The sequence below is a fragment of the Malurus melanocephalus genome, unplaced genomic scaffold (genome assembly GCF_030028575.1).
Source record: "Malurus melanocephalus ecotype Western Australia unplaced genomic scaffold, MMel_1.1 scaffold_70, whole genome shotgun sequence".
Lineage (NCBI taxonomy): Eukaryota > Metazoa > Chordata > Aves > Passeriformes > Maluridae > Malurus > Malurus melanocephalus.
In genome coordinates, this window is record NW_026623302.1 from 1,080,470 (window position 1) to 1,099,325 (window position 18,856).

At 40.8% G+C, this 18,856-nt stretch overlaps 1 protein-coding gene across 2 annotated transcripts; it reads right to left on the reverse strand.

Moving 5' to 3' along the window:
• Nucleotides 1–304: 304 nt before the first annotated feature.
• Nucleotides 305–18,748, reverse strand: POLR1D (RNA polymerase I and III subunit D). 2 transcript variants are annotated; one of them, XM_057366691.1, is made up of 4 exons: nt 18,391–18,748; nt 10,986–11,060; nt 2,732–3,029; nt 305–1,628 (listed from the first exon to the last, which is right to left on the reverse strand). In XM_057366691.1, the coding sequence occupies exons 1-3, from the start codon at nt 18,414–18,416 to the stop codon at nt 2,744–2,746; spliced, it is 387 nt and encodes a 128-aa protein (XP_057222674.1). In that variant the 5' UTR covers nt 18,417–18,748; the 3' UTR covers nt 305–1,628; nt 2,732–2,743. The 2 variants fall into 2 exon arrangements, with proteins under 2 accessions (XP_057222674.1, XP_057222673.1); XM_057366690.1 differs by lacking the exon at nt 305–1,628 and having other exon boundaries at nt 1,646–3,029; nt 18,391–18,683.
• Nucleotides 18,749–18,856: the final 108 nt, after the last annotated feature.

Below are 18,856 nucleotides of genomic sequence, written 5' to 3' on the forward strand. Positions count from 1 at the left end.
CTCCTTTTTCACACTGTTTTGTGGTCTACATTCAGTACAAGACTGATGAAAATGAACATCTGGAGGATTTCTATCCACCGTAACAATAAAAATGTCTAATGAGCAAATTGTTCTGGCTATGGCAAAAGAATGGTCTTACCTGAATAAACCTTATTCACTTAATTTGCACTGAAACGAAACACAGACAACACCGGTAGCTCACAGACTAAAAAGGACACCTGTGAAGTACCACTGCAGCAACACTAAGGTAAGGTGCATTCCCTATCCATGGAGTAACTAGGGAAGAGGAGATCAAGAACATACTATTTATTTATTTATGTATTTATTTAAGGACTAGGTGTTTTTACAAGTAACAAGTGCACAGCAGCTAGTAACACATTTGGAGAAGTCATGTCCAAATCTTAATTTTCAGGGTTAAATCCTATCTTTAAGATGCCTTATAAACATGAAACTGGTGCTGCACAATATGAGCAATTGCAGACAAAATACAAGCCTGTCTTTGTGTACTAACCTTATTAAAAAAGAAATCACTGGGCTCCAAGTTTACCCATTCTGTGATTCTATAAAGAATTGCCTTAAGAACAGTTAATGAGCAGCAGAGGATTTTGTTTCTATTAAGTACACTTACAAGAGACAGCATTAAAACATGGAATTAACCAATCCAAGATTAATAATTTGTGTATGTTCTGCAAATCAGAAAAATGTGGAAATAAATCTGAAACCACCACCACCACGGATGAAAACAAGCTTTSTCCAGCTATCTGTACAGGTCATGTCAGACACTTTAGTTGAGCATTTCCAGCATGCAAGCATTATCAGAAATCCAGACTAATTTTGAGAGCATGCTCCAGTTTCCCTACCTGAAAGCTTGGCATAAATTAATAGAGCATCAACAACGGCCCTTATCCTAAAGTGCTGTTTGATGGCCTGAGAGTTGAAAGCTCTCAGGACAGCATATTACCACCACAAGCCAGACCAGCAAGAATTCACAAAATTTTTTTCTGTGGAACATCTCCAGTTCAAATCCTGACCAGTGGTGAGATGAATTCTCTCCTTCAAAGTCACATCCATCCAGCACTGTCACTGCAGCAGAACCAGCCAGTATTATGGCTGCTGTCCTTCCCAAGAAGATTATTAAGGAGTACACAAGCAGCAATCAGCAGAAYAAGGGCTGCAAACACCATCTGTTTATTTAAACTGAAGACAGTGCTTACCTTCTCCAAAGATACCACTTTTGCATTGATCCCACTTAAATAATTGTAAATTTTCTGAAAGGCCGAGAGTTCTATTTTAGTRCTCTGGGTCTTGCAGAGAAATAAAGGAACTGTGTGTAACTCCTCTGGGAAAATGTTGCAGTATCCCACTTCATTGGATATGCTGATCCTGGCAGTCTCCAGTGGGCTCAACGCCAGTATAACTACCTTCCCACTTCTCGGAAGAGCAAATCCCAGTTCATGTACCAAAATCCAGCCGGAGCAGACCTCCACTTTGGTCTTCCCATCTCGCAGCTGACACGAGCTCTCTGAGATGCAGCAAAGTGCAGAGAGGCGAGGGGCTCCCGTGCCTATAGGTGGCACTCTTGCTCTGACTCAACATGGAAAGGCCACGAAGCCCCAGTCTTCCTGTCCCTTGGACGAGAGACATCTCAGTTAAGAAACCCATAAATTCCACAGGGCACTTCTCAATGAACATTTTCGATTTTATTGTCAACACATTCAAAAACAAACCTATGTKGAAAACAATTATTTCTGAGAACGGTAAAAGACAAAATATTTCACACAGAAGTTTGTTATTGTAACACAAACAGAAGTGAGACACAGAATATGCCAAAGTGTATTATCTGCGCTCAAAGTCACAAATCTAGAACTGTACCACTGCAGAATTGTCACACAGGCTTGGAAAGTGAGCATTTGACTGTTTAAGCATCACCTCTGCATTTCTAGTATTACGTATTTACTTGGAAACTTTCTAGCAGTAGACAGAGAATGTGCAAATTTTTTCTTCAGGGTTTGTTTTGAAAKCACTGTGAAAACAGACTGTTCAAACTACTTCCTTAGAGAGGGAAGTCTAAACGGAGACAATTATTACAGTTGCAGTTTTTTAGGGGTAATGCTTATTGTTATCTATGACAGGTTTGTGAATACGCATTAAGAAGCAAAATCCGTATTTCCCAGGGGTTCCTCCTGGAAAGCAAAACCAGCATTGCCCATTTAAAATTTGTTATTTTTATATTAAAGAAAGCAATCTCTTACAATCTATACAAAATGCATATGCTTGGCCAGGCACTGACCAGCTTTCTCTTCTTCAGATTCTAACTCAAATAAGCAAAACTTCTTCATTGGTTAGCAGCAAAGAAGTTCTGCAAACCTCACACAATAAATAGAATTCTGCTTTATTTAAATTTATTTCTAAAAGAGCGACATGACTAAATGATTTGTATTAGACAGTGACACACATATCACACTCCATCAACAAGACTCTAAGATTAGTCAGAAGTGGAGAAAGGAATGGAGCAAAGGGAATGTCTGTTCTAAAACAACTGAAAGTTTTATGCTGTACTTTGCTTTTCTCTTAAAGGTCCCAAAGAAAAGTTTCTAAAGCTACCTCAAGTTAGTTCTCACACAGGCAACTTGGTTCAAAAATCAAGTTTGAACATCAACTCTTSTTGAAAAATGGAGACACCCCTGCTTTCCTATATTTAATGACATTCCTCACTTGTAACAACACATACTTGTCACTCTCCTCATCGTCTGCTGGATCGCTTTTCATGTTTATCCTTTGTGTGCTGGTTCCTRGTTTGGTGCCTTGGAGGAGAGTAGCTGACTCTCCGTCTGGACTGAAAGCTGGGTGTATATGGGTGAATTCTGTGTTTCTTTGGTTTTTCTTCTTTCCTGCTTTTGTTTGCCTCAGACTCCTTATTGTCTTCYTTTTGCTCACGTTCTTGGTCTTGTTCTTTTTGAGATGGCAATGTGTTTTTGATGGTATTAATAAGAAACCTTTTATTTGTACCAGCAAGAGGACATTTCAACCTGTAAAGACATTAAAAAGTGATCAAAAGAGAAGGCAAAARCATCCCAAAAACAAGTCTGAGATTTTAACTTCAGAGATTTTAAGACAGGTTTGTGATTTTGGCTTTCCTTGCATGCCACCTAGTGTAAACTCTCAGTACAGAAAAATAAGTTCCAGATTATCTCCATTCTCCTTTTGTCTTACTCTTTATGGGAAGAAAATTATTTTACTTCAACRCATTGAAAATCCACATGATTTTCACAAAAAAGTGTGTGCAGGGGGAAGCAAAGGATGACAATATATTTTAAGGTTGATGGTGCCTAACTTAGGTATTTAGAAATTAAACATTTAGTAACGTATTCTAAGTCAAATCAGAATGGTTTACAGAGATCACAATCTTCTAAAGTCAGCATTATCTAGTGAACTGTGATATTCAGAAAGTAAGATACAYGTGCATGAAGAACCCAAATAACTGTAGCATAAACATATACACGAGACATGCCAATTTAAACTTATACTTAGCAACCACCAAAGCAAAATATTTCTTTTTCTTAAATAGATACCAGCTGCACTCTACTTACTCCCAATTAATCATCTCTTAAAGAATAGAATAAGAAAAATCAAATTTGAATATATTCCTACAGAAAGCAGAAATCACTCTGAAGACTTTGTTTATAGTTGGAGTCACTGTTGTGTTTGTCTTCACAACAAATTTTGAGACAAGTTATGAGATTACTTTTAAAAAAGGAGAGCTGTTAGAGATCACAGCCACTTACTGAATCAGCCACAGAGTCACGAAATCCTAACACCACAATGTTAAGATCCTCTATTCTACTTGAATATTTTGTGTAAGTCTAGAAATTATATCCTAACTACTAAAAAACCTTTGATGCCTCTAAATAATCAGAGCTATCAGAACAAGCAAACTGCAACAAAGATCACATRTGATTATTTAGTATACCTCATGACTTAACTGGAGATGGAATTTACCATAGTGTTTTGCTTCAGGGCTGCCCATTAAGCATTCCTGATAATTGTTCTTGTCCTAAATCCTTSAAGAACTTAAAAGAGCAATTTTAGAAGTATATACAGGTACGCTGTTTTATTTCCACTAGGTATTTTCTGACACATTTTTATTGCATAGAATTTTAGAGTTTTCTGAACTTTCTTCATATCAATCTACATTATTTTTCTCAAATCCTGGTTTTAAATAAATAAGATCTTTAATCTAGTATAACTTTTGCAAATTAGGGAAACTATTTATGCAGTATCTGTATTACTGAGTAAAACCACAAAGCTAATAAATGTCAGTAGAACAGGGTTTCTACTTCAAGCTACACCACCTATGAATATGGTGCAGAACATATGGCACAGGTTCCACGCAAGACACAAACCAGCCAACTTTTAAGTCCTCTGTATTTCTTAGGCGAGCATTAAACTATTGCGCCTCAACACTTCCTATGTAGGAGAGCAGCTTTCTCTAGGCTGCATCCRGGCAAAAACTACTTCACATTTGTTCTACCTCTTGCTTTTTCTTAAGAGCTAATGCACTGATTTAAGCACTAATAAATATAATGTTAGAATGAGACAGTCAATGTGCCCTAAATAAATTTGTCTGGCTAAAACATTTATTTCTTTTTGACACTATGAGTGCTGCCTTAGCTACACTAAGAATAAAAACTGATGAGAAATGCTGGACTTGAGAGTCAGCTAAGAGATGCCATTAGCCTACCATAATACAATTATTAAAGTGAGCCACAAGGCTTTCATGGAGCATCAGTAAGTCATGGCACTGAAGAAAAGCATTAGCTGTTAGTTTTATTGACCTCAGACTTCAACAAAGCAAATTCTGCCTTTAAATCTTAAAGTAAACAAGATGTATGGCAAAATCTTAAAGCAAACAAATTGTATGGCATGTGCTACATTACATACACGTGCACAAGAGTAYGTTTACATATAGCCATGGTATATATGGAATTGTAAAGATTAAAAGTGAACTGTATTAATGCACTGGTATCTTTGAGAGATCTCTAATGGTGAGAAAATTGACATCCCTGAAGACCAGCCTTTGGTTTGCTGTAGGGTCTGATCCTCAATGTGAATTATGAAGGGAGGCAATCTCAGCCTGGGCATGGTGGAACTCAATACTGCTGTAACCAGCAAACGGTGCTGCAGAACAGATTTGAGAAGCTTTGCTTTAAAACAAACCAACCAACCAACCAACAAAAACCAGACAAGTTAAAAGAACACTGAAGTTCTGAATTGAAATGTGCCTCAAGCAGGGCTGCAGGCATGAGTGAGACAAGCACATAAACTGCAGTGCTAGAGCCATCCATACCAGACTTCAGTTCTGTAACTGTTATTCACCCATTGTAAGGTTCACTTCTTGCTTTGCATGTTCCAAAAGCTAGACCAAGCTAATCTTATCCACAGAATCTTGCTTCCCTCCACAAATAAATCTCACACYCCCAAAACCTCTCCACAATGCAATAACCAAGACAATGCAATGCCTTGCATTTTGACAATGATATTACCTTTTGAGAAAAAGAATTAAATCCATCATTGTGAACACAGGTCAAACTTTAACCTTTCTTTTGACCCTTTAAAATCAACTTCTGTGCAGTAACACAGAATTTCCAACCAGTGCCTGTCATCCAGTGCACCAGTGCAGATCAACACAGAAGTGTACTATAAAAATTCTTAACAGTAAAAACATGCTGACACCATTTAAGACACAAGAGCACAGCGCCATGTGCCACAGACTCGTCTCGGCTGAGTAACTGGACATACCAAACAGGATTAGCAGAGTCAGCCTCATCATACAGAGTAAAGCCCATTTTTCCAAGAAAAAGGCTYACTATGGATGAACTGACAAGTAAATTTCTACCATTTTCAAACTGCCATTTAAATACTATATTTCAGTAGAAGAGTGACTGAAAGGGGCAGTGGGAGGGAGAGAAGCAGCTGGAGGTTGTTGTCCCAAACCAACTAATCTATGCTGTTACCCTGTCATGGGGGACCTTACAAAAGAGGATGTCTCAGAGGACACTGAAAGCTTTGAAATATGGTCTTGGCAGCCAGGTACATCTGGCAGGACTTCGCAGGATCATAGAATCACTTGGTTTGGAAGGGATCTTAAAGATCATCGAGTCCTAGCCCGTCAGACAGTGATACCTTTCTCAGAGCTCCATCCAACCTGGCCTTAAACACTTCCAGAGATGGGGCATCCTCAGCTTCCCTGGGTAATCTGTTCCTGTGACAACTTGACTTGGGATGTGCCCTGATTACAAGGTTTTAACATATTTACTTTGCAATCTCTATCTGTACTCTGATTCTCCTCCTCCTCATATCCAAAGGAAAGATGAGGGGAATCACATTGCAGGGTTTCTGCAGTCACACAGAACATGTATTCAAAGATGCAACACAGCACTTAACAGTTCCAGTACCCTCGTCATCATCATTCTGTATTCCTCTGTAATTCTAACAGATTTGGTATTGAACAGAAAGCKATCTATAGGCATGAAAGCAATTTTAGGATTGCTTTGAAAAAAATAGAGTTAAAAATAATTTAATGCTTCCAAAATTTTTTTGTAGTTTCATCTGCTCTTACAATGCAGAGCTGAACAAACCATCTAAAAATACCCTGTTTTCTGGTTCTTACTTAACATAAGCTTTTCAAGTAAGATGAGAAACTACATTAGATTTAGCTTTAGCTCACATTATCAGCATCTTTGAAGATCAGACCTACACACTGGAAAAAAAAGGCCTCTAGAGCTATTTTCACAGAGTAACTTTTGTGGCATTTTAACTGCCTTTCTTGGTAGCAGATCAACTGCTTAAAAGGGGGCATAACTTCACTGCTATAAAGCAGCTTATGAATTATGTACATAGAACCAAGAGAAACWCTTAAGGGAAGCTGAACTTTTGGCTTTATTTTAACTAGACACAAAGGAAACACCCAAATATCCTATTCCATCTATGTCCAATAGCCTCTGATGAAACAAAGAAATTTATCTAACCATTTCAAATGTCCTTCTTTGCCACAACTTCTCACCCAGGATCCAACTGATCTTTCAATGTTAGCTTCCAGACAGCTGTTCTGATGCCTTTTCTCATTCAGAAGTTCCAGCATCACAGCATCATCACTAGGATTCAGACACACGTTCTGCTGCTCTCTTCTGATCAACATTTCCAGGATTGACACCTTCAGAAGAGGATTCTTCCTTATCCTTCTCTCACACTTTGCCTTATTTGTGATTAGCTGTACTAATGCTTGAGCCACATACATCAGCAGCAGGATCTACATCATGAGTTATCATATGAACAACAATCACCATGGCCACAGAGCACATACAAAAGGAACACTGCAGGAACTAGAAATACTGCATTACAGAATGACATCTACAGATAAGAATATCCAGTATTTCTTGGATTCATTTATCATGGACCTACATACTGCCTATCTGAACAGCCCTGAGAGTACAGCGGCCAATGAGCTGAGACTCTTAACCAGCCAAGAGATCATGAAGCCCACTGGCAATACTGACAGCTACTCCATGTCCAGACAGTCTCAGACAATCTCCCTTCCCACATAAGCTCTTTCCCAGTATCACTGCTAACCTCCCTGCTGGTTACTTGTCCCAAATAGGGACAAGCCGTTCTTCCACTGGCCTCTAACCTACACAGGTTGCACCACTTGCCCATGTCATCTACATTAAACTTGTAAGACAATGTAACACCAGCAAAACATTCCCAAACTGGAAGAAATACGAACAACACGGCCCTGCTTTTCAAGGCTCAGTCTTTGTATGGGAGACTGGGCTATAGGTTGACTGCTTCGTACATTTTTTCTGTACCTATCAGATAAGCTASCTTGGATACTTTATTTTAGGCTCCAGCAACAGCTGACTATCCATCTCAAACGATAAGACAGCAAAAGGTTAGGCAGGGCTGCTTAGGGAACTTTTTTGAACAGTGTACTTGAGTTATGAATAACTAATCACTCTGGACCATAACAGAGCAATGGCTTTAACCTGAAAGCAGTCCCAAAACAGTGTTCAGAGGCTTGCTGGCTCAGGTTTTGCTGCCATCAACATCCACCAGGAGACACTATTCCTTTGTAATGGTATGCACAATATAGTCACCCCACCCAGAATGCCACTTCTCCACACACCTCCCTCGGACCAATTCCTGTCARATGCACTGACTCCAGAAATCTGTTTCCCAGTATTCAACAGCTGCTGGAGAGCAACATAAACTGGAATCAGGGAAGTATGAGCAGCAGTAACCTCTGCTTCTCCTTACCCAAAGAAAGATGGCAGAACAAATCTTTTCTTCATAGGTTGAGCTGCTTCAACTTTCCAGTGCCAATGCGGGACTGATGGCCTTACACTAGATGTCTCCTGGGTTTGTGCAGCACTTCTCCAGGACTCCTCTGACAAAGGGCTAAGGAATCCCAGAAGTCCTCATGAACACACCTGTAAGCATTTTTGAGTTTGGCAAGAAGGTTGGTTTTGCAATTTACCTGTTACTTCTGTTTACATTGTGCTTTCAGAAAATTTGATGATGACCTTGTCTTTGCTTCTATCAGTTCTGATTTCCTGGATCTGGTCTACTAATAAACATTTTCATGAACTAACTTTCCTGCTCATTTCATTTGCTATCCACAGAACTCTAAGCAGCAATTACCTGCTTCTCAGTAGTTTATGCCTCGCAAAGTTTACATATCATTCTGGATGTAATCTCTAAGCCTTTCAGGATTTACTTTGTTCCAGGATCAGTTACACTTGATAGCATTTTGCTGGAGTGTGATATTCAACTGAACATAGTTTTTTTCCAAATATCTTACCCATTACATCACCCATATCTATATGCAATATCTAGCGGTTGGGCCAGTTCAGAAGCATCAGAACAGCATAACAAGGCATAAAAAATAGTAAAGAGGCGAGAGCAGTGACAGCTTGCAGCTGCTGTTCTGTCTGTTGTGCCTGCAGAACTGGACGGCAAAGACTTATTGAGAGTTTGCCTGTGGGGGGCTTTACACTTTCCTTACAGCCACACACCAGCCATATGCTAGCCTATGCCAAACCCTACAGCTGCAGATTTGTCACAAATGGGCTTACCAGTCTCTCTAAGGATAAATTCAGTCAGGTAAAATCCCTGGAGATGTATTACACAGAAAGAAATCATCTCTGAGAGCATGATATTCTGAGCTGTAGAAGTACCTTTTAGAAGGCACTACAGAAGATATTCAGAAACAAAGATATTTAGCAAAGCACTTCCTAGGCACTGGGTATGGGCCACTGATGGAGACAGGGCACTGCAGAGATGGATCCTTTGTTTTACCTGGTATAGCTCTTCTCATGTACCTCTGCTGTCGAAAGTACTTCAACCGTCTCAGTTCAGGCTATCACCATGCCAATCCCTATGTCAACAGTCTTCCTCCGCCGGAAGCCTTCTTGACAATACTTTCGTCCCACACTTTAACAGAACCCTGGCCTAGCCATCAATCTGCAACTGCTCTGAAAAACAGGTCACCCTTGACTATCCCATCCCCTGACAGGTCTTGGGCACCAGGCTTTAGCAAACTGCATCCCAAGCTGATCATCGCAGCCAAACTGAACAGTGTCACTACCCTTTTACAAACAAGGAATAAGAAGGAGCCACACTCAGGAGTGGATGCCCATACACTCTCCTGGCAGGTATTCCAGGCTGCTCAAGTGGCAGCAAAACTGTACAGCAAAACTATACACCTGATTATCWCCCTGCAGAAAGCTTTAGTTTCCATATTTGGAATCGACTTGCAAATGTGCAATAACTGGATGCATGCAACACTTCATGGTGCTAATTATGTGCACTGGGTTACCTGGCCACACAGTTAGGTTGACAGGGTCAAAGCACAGTGAATCAGTACAGCTATAGCCACTCTGAGGGATTAAGCCAATTAAGCGATTTTAACAGTAAGGGTATGAACTGCATCCCTAGAAGAAATACTGAGTATAACACATAGAAAACCACCACTCTGTTTGAAAACATAAAGAAATACCTTTTTTCAGCATTTTAATCTCTTCAGAGCTACTAAAACAGACAAGAACTGAGTTGAGAACTTCATGCACAATGCAGGTTTATCGCTGACTACAGTTGACGGGGGAAGCCAAACCTTACCTACAAGTGAGTTTTAGTGCAGTCAACTGGTGCACTGCTTGTGTGAACATCCCTAGATCCAACAGCTTCTTATAAGAGCCACATACATCATTTTATGATGAATGACTCTCCTCAGCATGTTATTTCTTCTCTAATTACAATTACATGCATTACATTCCATGGCAATCTAGCAATAAAATCTGGAATACAGCATTAATTCTGTATTTCATTTAAGATTTAAATACTGTGATTTTTTCCCCCGTTGCTGTACAAATTAGCCCCTGGGTTTTAGGGGTTTTTTAGTATTAAAAAGTAACCCTCTTCCAAAACYGGATTATACTTTTGAGTTCACCGAGTTCATTTTTGGCTACAATTTACACATGAACTGTCTACTAAAGGGTAGTTTGTTATTTTATTTATGTAAGGCTTTAGGTTTCTTTGCCAGGTTATGAATTCTTTTCACTTAGAACAGAGCCTAACCCAGTAATATGTAACCAGTAGGTAAGCACATGCACAATGAAGACAACTAGCATTTTAAAGACTCATGAGGTTCCAACCCTGACTTTGCAATTTCTTCTACTGTAAGAACATACTCCAAATTTTTAAATTGCTTTGCCTTCAAAACATTCAGACAAACAATTTCACGCAGACAGAATTTACCTGAACTTCTTTCTTATTTAGACTGGAATTTCCCCCCCCCCCCCCCAAATTAATACGTGGATGAAGACAAATTATTTAAACATGAAACACATAAAAAGGTAAAGACCTCTGTCACATATTAAATGTAAGATTTATTTTGGCACCAGCAAGCATTTCCTCTTTGCATGACTTACCAACCCATAGCTCCCATTGTTTCAGCTCTGGTTCTCCCACGTTTTGCCTCCTTAAGTAACTCTTCCACAGCCTTCCTAAATAAGAGAAAAAGAAACTGGTCACCACCTGCCGAATACAAGAACTTGCCACTTTATGCACTTAGGCAAATAAAGCATAGAGCTTTACTCACTGAGTGAATTAAGCAACAAAATAAACTACCAAAATCACCTTGACTTTAAGRTAATTCAGATTCCTTTGCACCAAGATTAAGAGAAACATTCTGAAATATTAAAACCAACTAAAGCTTTTGCAAATACAAGAACTGTAATCTGAATGAAGAACAGGGCTTGGGACACTTCAAAATCCTTTTTAAGCATACTTCTGACTGTGAGGACAAGTTGTATATCCCAGTATATAGGCACTCATGGAAACTGAGTTTCTCTCAGGTAAGCTATCATCTGTTAGAGATACCTCCTCCAAGATGCTAAGCACAGTGTCAGCAACCTCACCAGCTATTGCTGCCTTCCCAGGTAAGACAAGTGGCACGTGTGGGAYGGCCACTTGCAAGAACACAAAAAAAAAAGCGCAAAACACATGTTGTACCACTGGAACATGAGAGTGGTTGCATACACAGGTCTTCATGCTACTACAGCAARTGTTTTTTTCTTTCTTCAGATCCAGAATTTGCTATCTGAGCATCCTGAGCTAGGTTATAGTGATGACAGCAGAACACACGGTTTTCATAGAAGCTTGCCCTGAGCCTTCAAACAGCAATGTCAAACAAAAGTGAGGAAAGAGGGGAAGAAAGTGTCTGACTTTTCAATTACCAGTTACCAGACTCGGTGATTCTCTTTTTGAGAAACCTGACTAAAAGATTAAAAGCCTGTCATTATTACTGTGCTATAAAATGTCACAATTTATAACAGAAATAATAAACCAAAGAATCGGAGCTACATAGCACTAATAAAAAACACATAGGTATTTTAAACCGTTATGATTCAGTCTTAGGAAAAAACATAATAATAAATTAATATGGTGACACCAATTMTATTAACTTAGGTAGGAATTATGCGTCTTGAAGTATTTGAGACTTTGTTTTGTTGTTTCAAAGCTCAGACTGACTTAGCAGTCAGTCATTCATCTTAGCAGCCTTCTAGGTCCACACCTTCATTATCAAATATTGTTTCCTAGTATTGTTCTTTCAACATCACCCTTATTCACTGCACCTCTACAAAGCCCTTTCAGCTTGCCCAGACAAATGAAATCCAGTGCTCAAACCCTCTTTGAAATAATGCGTTTCCACTCACCGAACTTATATCCTCTACACAAGCAAGCCAAAAGCTACACAAACAAGTTTTTAAAATTTGCTTTTAGAGGCCTCGTAGGACTCCACATTCCTCACTTCTTCATTTTTAAAGCTTGGTTACAATACAAACAGTTCTGTGGCTGCCAGCTTCAATTCTAAGGGCAGCAGCATGAGGCAAGGGAATGCAGCATGCAACTTTCACATGAGAACCATCCAAATATTGGGGGACTGACCGGAGGACAGAGGCACATTTAAAAACCCTGCCATCATTCTGATATCTTTTATAGCAAGCACCACTTAAAACTTGCTGTGGCAATTATTTTTGGGCAATCAAGCTGCAGAATTACAGTAACATGAAGGTACAAGCAGTGATATTTTTATCTTCAAGAGTATGGTACAAGACCTATTTACATTTCTGAGGGATTAGAATTTTTCCTCTTTCTATATTCCAAGGTTACAGGCAAAGCTCCCACTGCATACATCCTAATAACCAGTATCACAAAAGCATGTGTCAAAAGAATAGGATAATGTKAAAGGCTCCTAGTCAGGCAAAGTGAGAAATACTTTCTATTCCTTACTTGGGAAGAGCTTCATCATTTTTTTCCAAAAGGTCAAATGGAYAGACTGAAAAAATGAATAACTGGTAATAATAAGGTATGTCTGATAGTTACAGGCAATGAAAACACCATATTATTAGAGACCACCCAATGTTTGTGATTACAGACGACTGTCAGAAGATATATCATGCTGGATCTGACAGCTGACAGGCCAGGCAAGCACAGCTCCACATCCAGGTACAGCCAGTAGCAAGACAGCAAATCTACTCCTAGGSGGCACACATTGTGCACTTAGACTGCTGGCCCCATAGACACAAAGCATGCTCATGCCAACAGCTTCATCCTGCTCTTCTCTCCAGCTGGGTGGGGAGTCCCCAAATCTTCAGCCCAACTGCTTTGATGGTACAGACCACCACACAGGGCTGTGATACCCTGGTCCCCCAAGATCCACCCACACTGCAGTCTTGGGTGTAGAGACACACAGGYACACATACACATCTTGCCCCTGACTCCACAGGCTCTTCAGCAGCTGACCAGGTCTCCCYGGTGACCCAAAAAGTTAACTCCTCCTGTGGTGTTGGTCTTGGAGATACAAGCTCATGCTCCAGCTCTCTCCTTATTCACCCACTTACCRGCTATTCCAGCTTGATCTTCACCAGCAGCCACATGGTCCATCATACACCCATACTTGCCCCATACAGTGCAGATAAATAAATCCCCAATCCCACTTCAGTGGCTAACATTTGATTTCACTCACTCCATGAAAGGTCGGTCCCCAGTTGCTAGCACCCAGGTCTCCAACCCAGGGTCCGAGCCCAGCTACTGGCATYCAGACTTTCACTTGTTCCAGTTGCTGGCACCATGGACACATGGTCCCTCCAACCCACAGTTTGACTGCAGTTGCTAGCACTRAGATGTAAACCCTCTCTCCTCAGAGCCCTCATCCAAGAGAGTTAGAAAGGAATTTAACAGGAAGACAAGACAGACTGTGATGATTAGGCATAGGGCATGACCAGACAAAGAGTACCAAGCAGCAGCCTATACACACATGACCAGACCTTTTCATCCCCTTGTTTCTGTATCTTCCCAGTCTCACTTCTCCCAAAGCACTTGAACTTCCCACTTTCCCTGTCTTTAGTTCCTCCCCTACACATCCTGTAATAAGCCATGAGTGAATCAACACTACAGTAAACCAGGGTAACCACCATACCATAGCTGAAATGCAAAGCATGGATTTCTTTCCTTACCTCACTAAGAAGGCCGGGCAGCAGGGACACATGGGGCTTCTACATCMATCATGGTCTCTCTGTAGTCCTCACTAGGAGCTTTTGGCACATAACCTAACAAACTCTGCCATCTCCACCCATGCTATCATCTCATTAAAGATCATGATGAGAACGCTAATGAAAGTACATCTACTGGAATTGCTTCACAGCACACAGTCAGCTACAGAAGTGCACAGACCTGGAGTAGCAGGGCAGTGCCCACATTCAGTATCTTCCAGTTGGAGAAAGGACATCTTTAACAAATACATGAGAGCATTAATAACTGTTTGCAGTTCATTCCACTACTATTGAAGTTCAAAGACCAAGCTTCTTCTGTACTGCAATTGGCAAAAATCACATTTAAGCCTACCTCCTGAGGCACTCTAGGTCCTGACAGCAACCTGCAAGCTCAGGAAAAACAATTAGCAAAAATCAATTTTCTCAAAGCAGTTTTATGCTAACTATACAACTTATTTTTAACTGTGCATGGGACTAGAAATAGAAGTGAATGTTGGTATTCCAATTACAGCTGAATATTTAATATCAAAACCTTCAGTCAAACAAGCGACTGAAGACACTGACACTGTTATTTAAAATTAACTCGCGTGAGCTGGTCCTATCTGCTCACCCTTACTCAGAAAACGGATAAAAATGAAAGTCAAGAATAAAACCTAAGCTACAACTAGAAGAGAAAGAATTAAAAGAGGCACAAATATGCCACAGGCTTCCTAACTTTTGTTCAGAGGCACAAATATGCCACAGGCTTCCTAACTTTTGTTCAGAGATATTCCACATCAGGGATGTGAATGCTCTCATTCCTTGTTGATCAGGTTTTGTATTTAAGTATTCTACTTGTCAGTCCCATGAGTGCTATTTGCAGTACATTTCTGTGCTGATATTCTCACCAGCCTGAGTAGTGAACATACCACTCCATTTCAAATACTGATCTTAGCTTGCAGACCACTTTTTTTTTTTTTTTTTTTTTTTTTTTTTTTTTTCTGGGGTATGGAATACTTTTTCCTGACACTTGGTTTTAACTGTTAAAATAGTAAGAACCATCAGTTTTCTCCGAGGCACAAAGCTTGCTTATTAGAAAGTGTTGTTGGAATGCCTGTGCAGCAAAAATGTTAGATTACTGATTGTCAACTCAACTATAGACCTCTTGTTATAGAATTACAGCATTCTTTGTGATTCAGAGCAGCATCTCCTCAGGAAGCACTTAATCCTAAGTAAATGATGCTCCAAACAAGCTTGACAGGCACTTCTAATAAAGTATGATATCCAAGATTGTGAAATATTTGTAGCTATTGACAGATAGAATGGATTTTGGAAGGACTTGGACACACAGTATAACAAATATTCAGTATAACTGAATACTTCCTCAGTATTTCAAAGAGAAATGATGCATCTTCTATTCTTCAAACACACGGAACCACTATGACAATAATTTAGGAAGGAGAGGGGGAAATTTTTTTTTTTTTTTAGATAGGAATGAAAATGGTATCCTCTGTAACATCCCAGTGGATATTTAGTTAAAAYAAACTAGGAAAAGCCCATAGAGGTGCAGGGGAAACAAACTGAACAGCTCCTACTAGTTGATTCACAACTTTTTCCACCTCCTTCTTGAGTCATAACTCTGCAATGTCACTAATTATATGKTAACGGAATTTAGAATTTTCTTAAGAATCTCATGGAACCTCATGACTCTGGGTCTTCACTGATGTACCAGCAAGTTAGCAGTAGAAAACTTCGTTCATACTTCCATTAAAGGTTATGGGGCTTAAAGGAACAGAGGACGTAATTCAGTAGAATGTAGCATATACTACTATTTTACATACCTGTAGTATTTACAGCCCTTAGCTTCTTAAAATCCGTGTGCAACGGTCACACAGGAACTTACAAGTCAGTACTCAGCTTTCTAGGAAAACTTCATTTCATATTAAAGTGAGGAAAACATCAAAACCAAGATCAAGGGAGAGACAGACACAGTAAAATGGCAAAATAATATCAGGAAATGTGGCAGTAAGGATGAAATAAAGGAAGTAAAATGAAGAGACTTCTTAGATAATAACAAAAAAATAGGGCGACTGACTTAAAAAATCACTTTTTGGAAYACTGGGACACAAAATTCACTTCTGGCCTAAAAAAACATGCACAAAAATAGTTACAGGKTTTTTTCCCCTCATGGTAAATTAAATAAAAACTACATGTACAAAAACCTTAAGTTTTTATTTAAGACTTGTACATTGCAAGACAAGCCTGAATTCAGAGACAGACTACTCAAAATATTCCACATAAACAGAATTTTAAACACAAAAAATATACCTAAAATAGCTAACAGTGGCTACACAACAGAAACACCATTAATTGTATGCTAAAGCCATATTATAAAACTACTAGAAATTATAAACCTAACCTATGACTGCTATACTATTCACAGGAGAACATGATCCAACAGATTGGTGAATACGAATCTAAGGAATAATGTCTGCAACCCAAAGGATAAAGAAAGGTCTGTATTAGACTGGAAGGGGTCCACATTGAAGATTGTAAAGGGAAGCATATAAGGAGCGAGTGATACCCAAGTACGACATCTAAATTCACATAGCACAAACTGAATCAAGGTGCTACTATCATAGTGAGCTGTTATGAAAACTGCAGGTATGAGAAAGTAACTAATGATGAGTGGATCCAGGACAGAAAAAGTTAATCATCAAGTGCACTACAGTGGAGTTATAATGTGTTGAGAGCTGACTAAAGACGCTCTCAGGTGAAGACTGACATGGATTGGTGACGCCAGACAGCTAAACCCTACTGTGTACCACTAATAAGTGACACTGAGCTTCATCCTCATTATCTACCACACTGCCATGGAATAGGAATAGCAAATCCCAACTTGGATTGAACCTATAAGTAAGGGTAAAACTATGAATGTAGTTACTGGGAAGAAGCACATCAATCAGGAGGAGACTGTGGAGCAGACAGCTGTAGCTGGTAAGTGAGCGGCTATGCCCTGAACTGCCTAGAGAATCGCAGTCCCCAGCATGGCAACAGCAACCAGAAGCCAGCATGAAAGAACASTGACAAACTTTCAACTTGCCATGAACGAGAAAGATTTAAGTTTGGAATGGCACTAGTGAAAATAACATTCATGCATTCACAGAAAGAAGCTTTAATTATTAAACTGATGATCTGAGAGCAGAAGTAGCTTAGCAAGAATTAAAAGCCTCTTAGAAAGAATTATGCTCTCTAGCCTTTCCACTATCCCAGCGCTATTGCTTCTGGCCCATTTTCAAAAAGATGCCAGATATAAACTAGAAAAAGTTATTTTCTTTAAGCATTTTCAGACACAGCTTCTTAAAAGTTAAAATTGAGAACCATGAGGAGAACAGTTCTGAAAGCTTCTGGTCATCACTTCATCCTAACAGTTGCTTTAAACAGCCGTAAGGAAAGTGAACAAAAAAAAAAAAAAAAAAAAAAAAAAAAAAAAAAAAAAAAAAAAAAAGAAAAATCCAAACATACAAGTAGGACTATTTTGCAAAAAAAGTTTGTGATATAAACACCAAAAGTCTATTCCTAAAATAAAGCAAGAGAGGCCTACTCTGAGTATCCAAATATAGAAATCTATAATTTCTTCCTCAGTGTTTGCTTGGGAGCATTGCAACTCAAAACGTGCAGCGAGACGAATCCACTGGTCCCAACGAAATGCCAAGCAGAAACCAATTTTATTTTTTGACAAAATAACTACCAAGCATTTTGTATTTTTCCACTCAAGAACAGAGCAATTTTAAAAACTGGTCAACGGGCACATCTCCAGCACTAAAAACTGAAATTCCTAACAACATAATGAGCTTTGGGATTTTAAAAATTTACTTTAACAAGTACACAACTGATCGAATTGCAACTGATGAGGGGTGAATCACTCAAGACTTTCCCATCTTGTTTCCAAGTTGTATCAGCACACACCCAAAGTTCCGTGCGCAAGACACGGCGGAAGCAACTCCAGGCCGTGCTCCCCTCGCGGCTCACCCTCACCGCATAGCCTACGGGAGGGCCTCTCTGGGGACAGCGGGCTGATCCCGGCGGATTTCGGGGTCCGCACCCCGAAAGTTTTGCACCGCGGGTTACTCGAGCCGGGAGGAGCCGCCCCACAGCCGGCGCCAACCCCCGCCGATCCCAGCCCAGCGCTGCCCGGGCCTCGCGGGGCGGGAGGCGCTGCCGGGCCCTGAGCGGCGCAGCAGACTCGCAGAGGCCGCTCGTTCTCGGGACGCTCCCCACGCCGTCGCTTATCCCTCACCTCTCCAGCTCCGGGTCCTCCTCCATGGCTCCCCCGCCGTCCCCCGCTGCRGCTCCTCAGGCACAGGCCAGCGCCATCACCCGCCGTCGGCCGGGCGGGGCGGGGCAGTGGGGCGGGCGTAGGGGACGGCGAGGACCCCGGCGGGAGGAGCCAGGGCGGTGCGAGCGGGGCCCCCCCACACCCCGCCGGGCACCTGCAGCACTGGTGGTCGCGCACTCTGCCAAAAGGAGAGTGGGGGCGGTGCGCTCCCTATAGGGGCAGGATCCCCATGCACCTCCGATAGGGCGGGGGAACGGGTCTCGGGGCGGTGACTGAGTATGGGGAGGGCGTGACCGCCCGGAGGCGGGAGCGCCGCCGGTGCTGTTAGTCACGGAACGCCCCGGGCTTTGCTCCCCGGGCAGGGCCGCAGGGGTCGGGCAGACAGAGACAGGTCCGCGGGCAACCCTAGATGGATAGCGCCCCACCC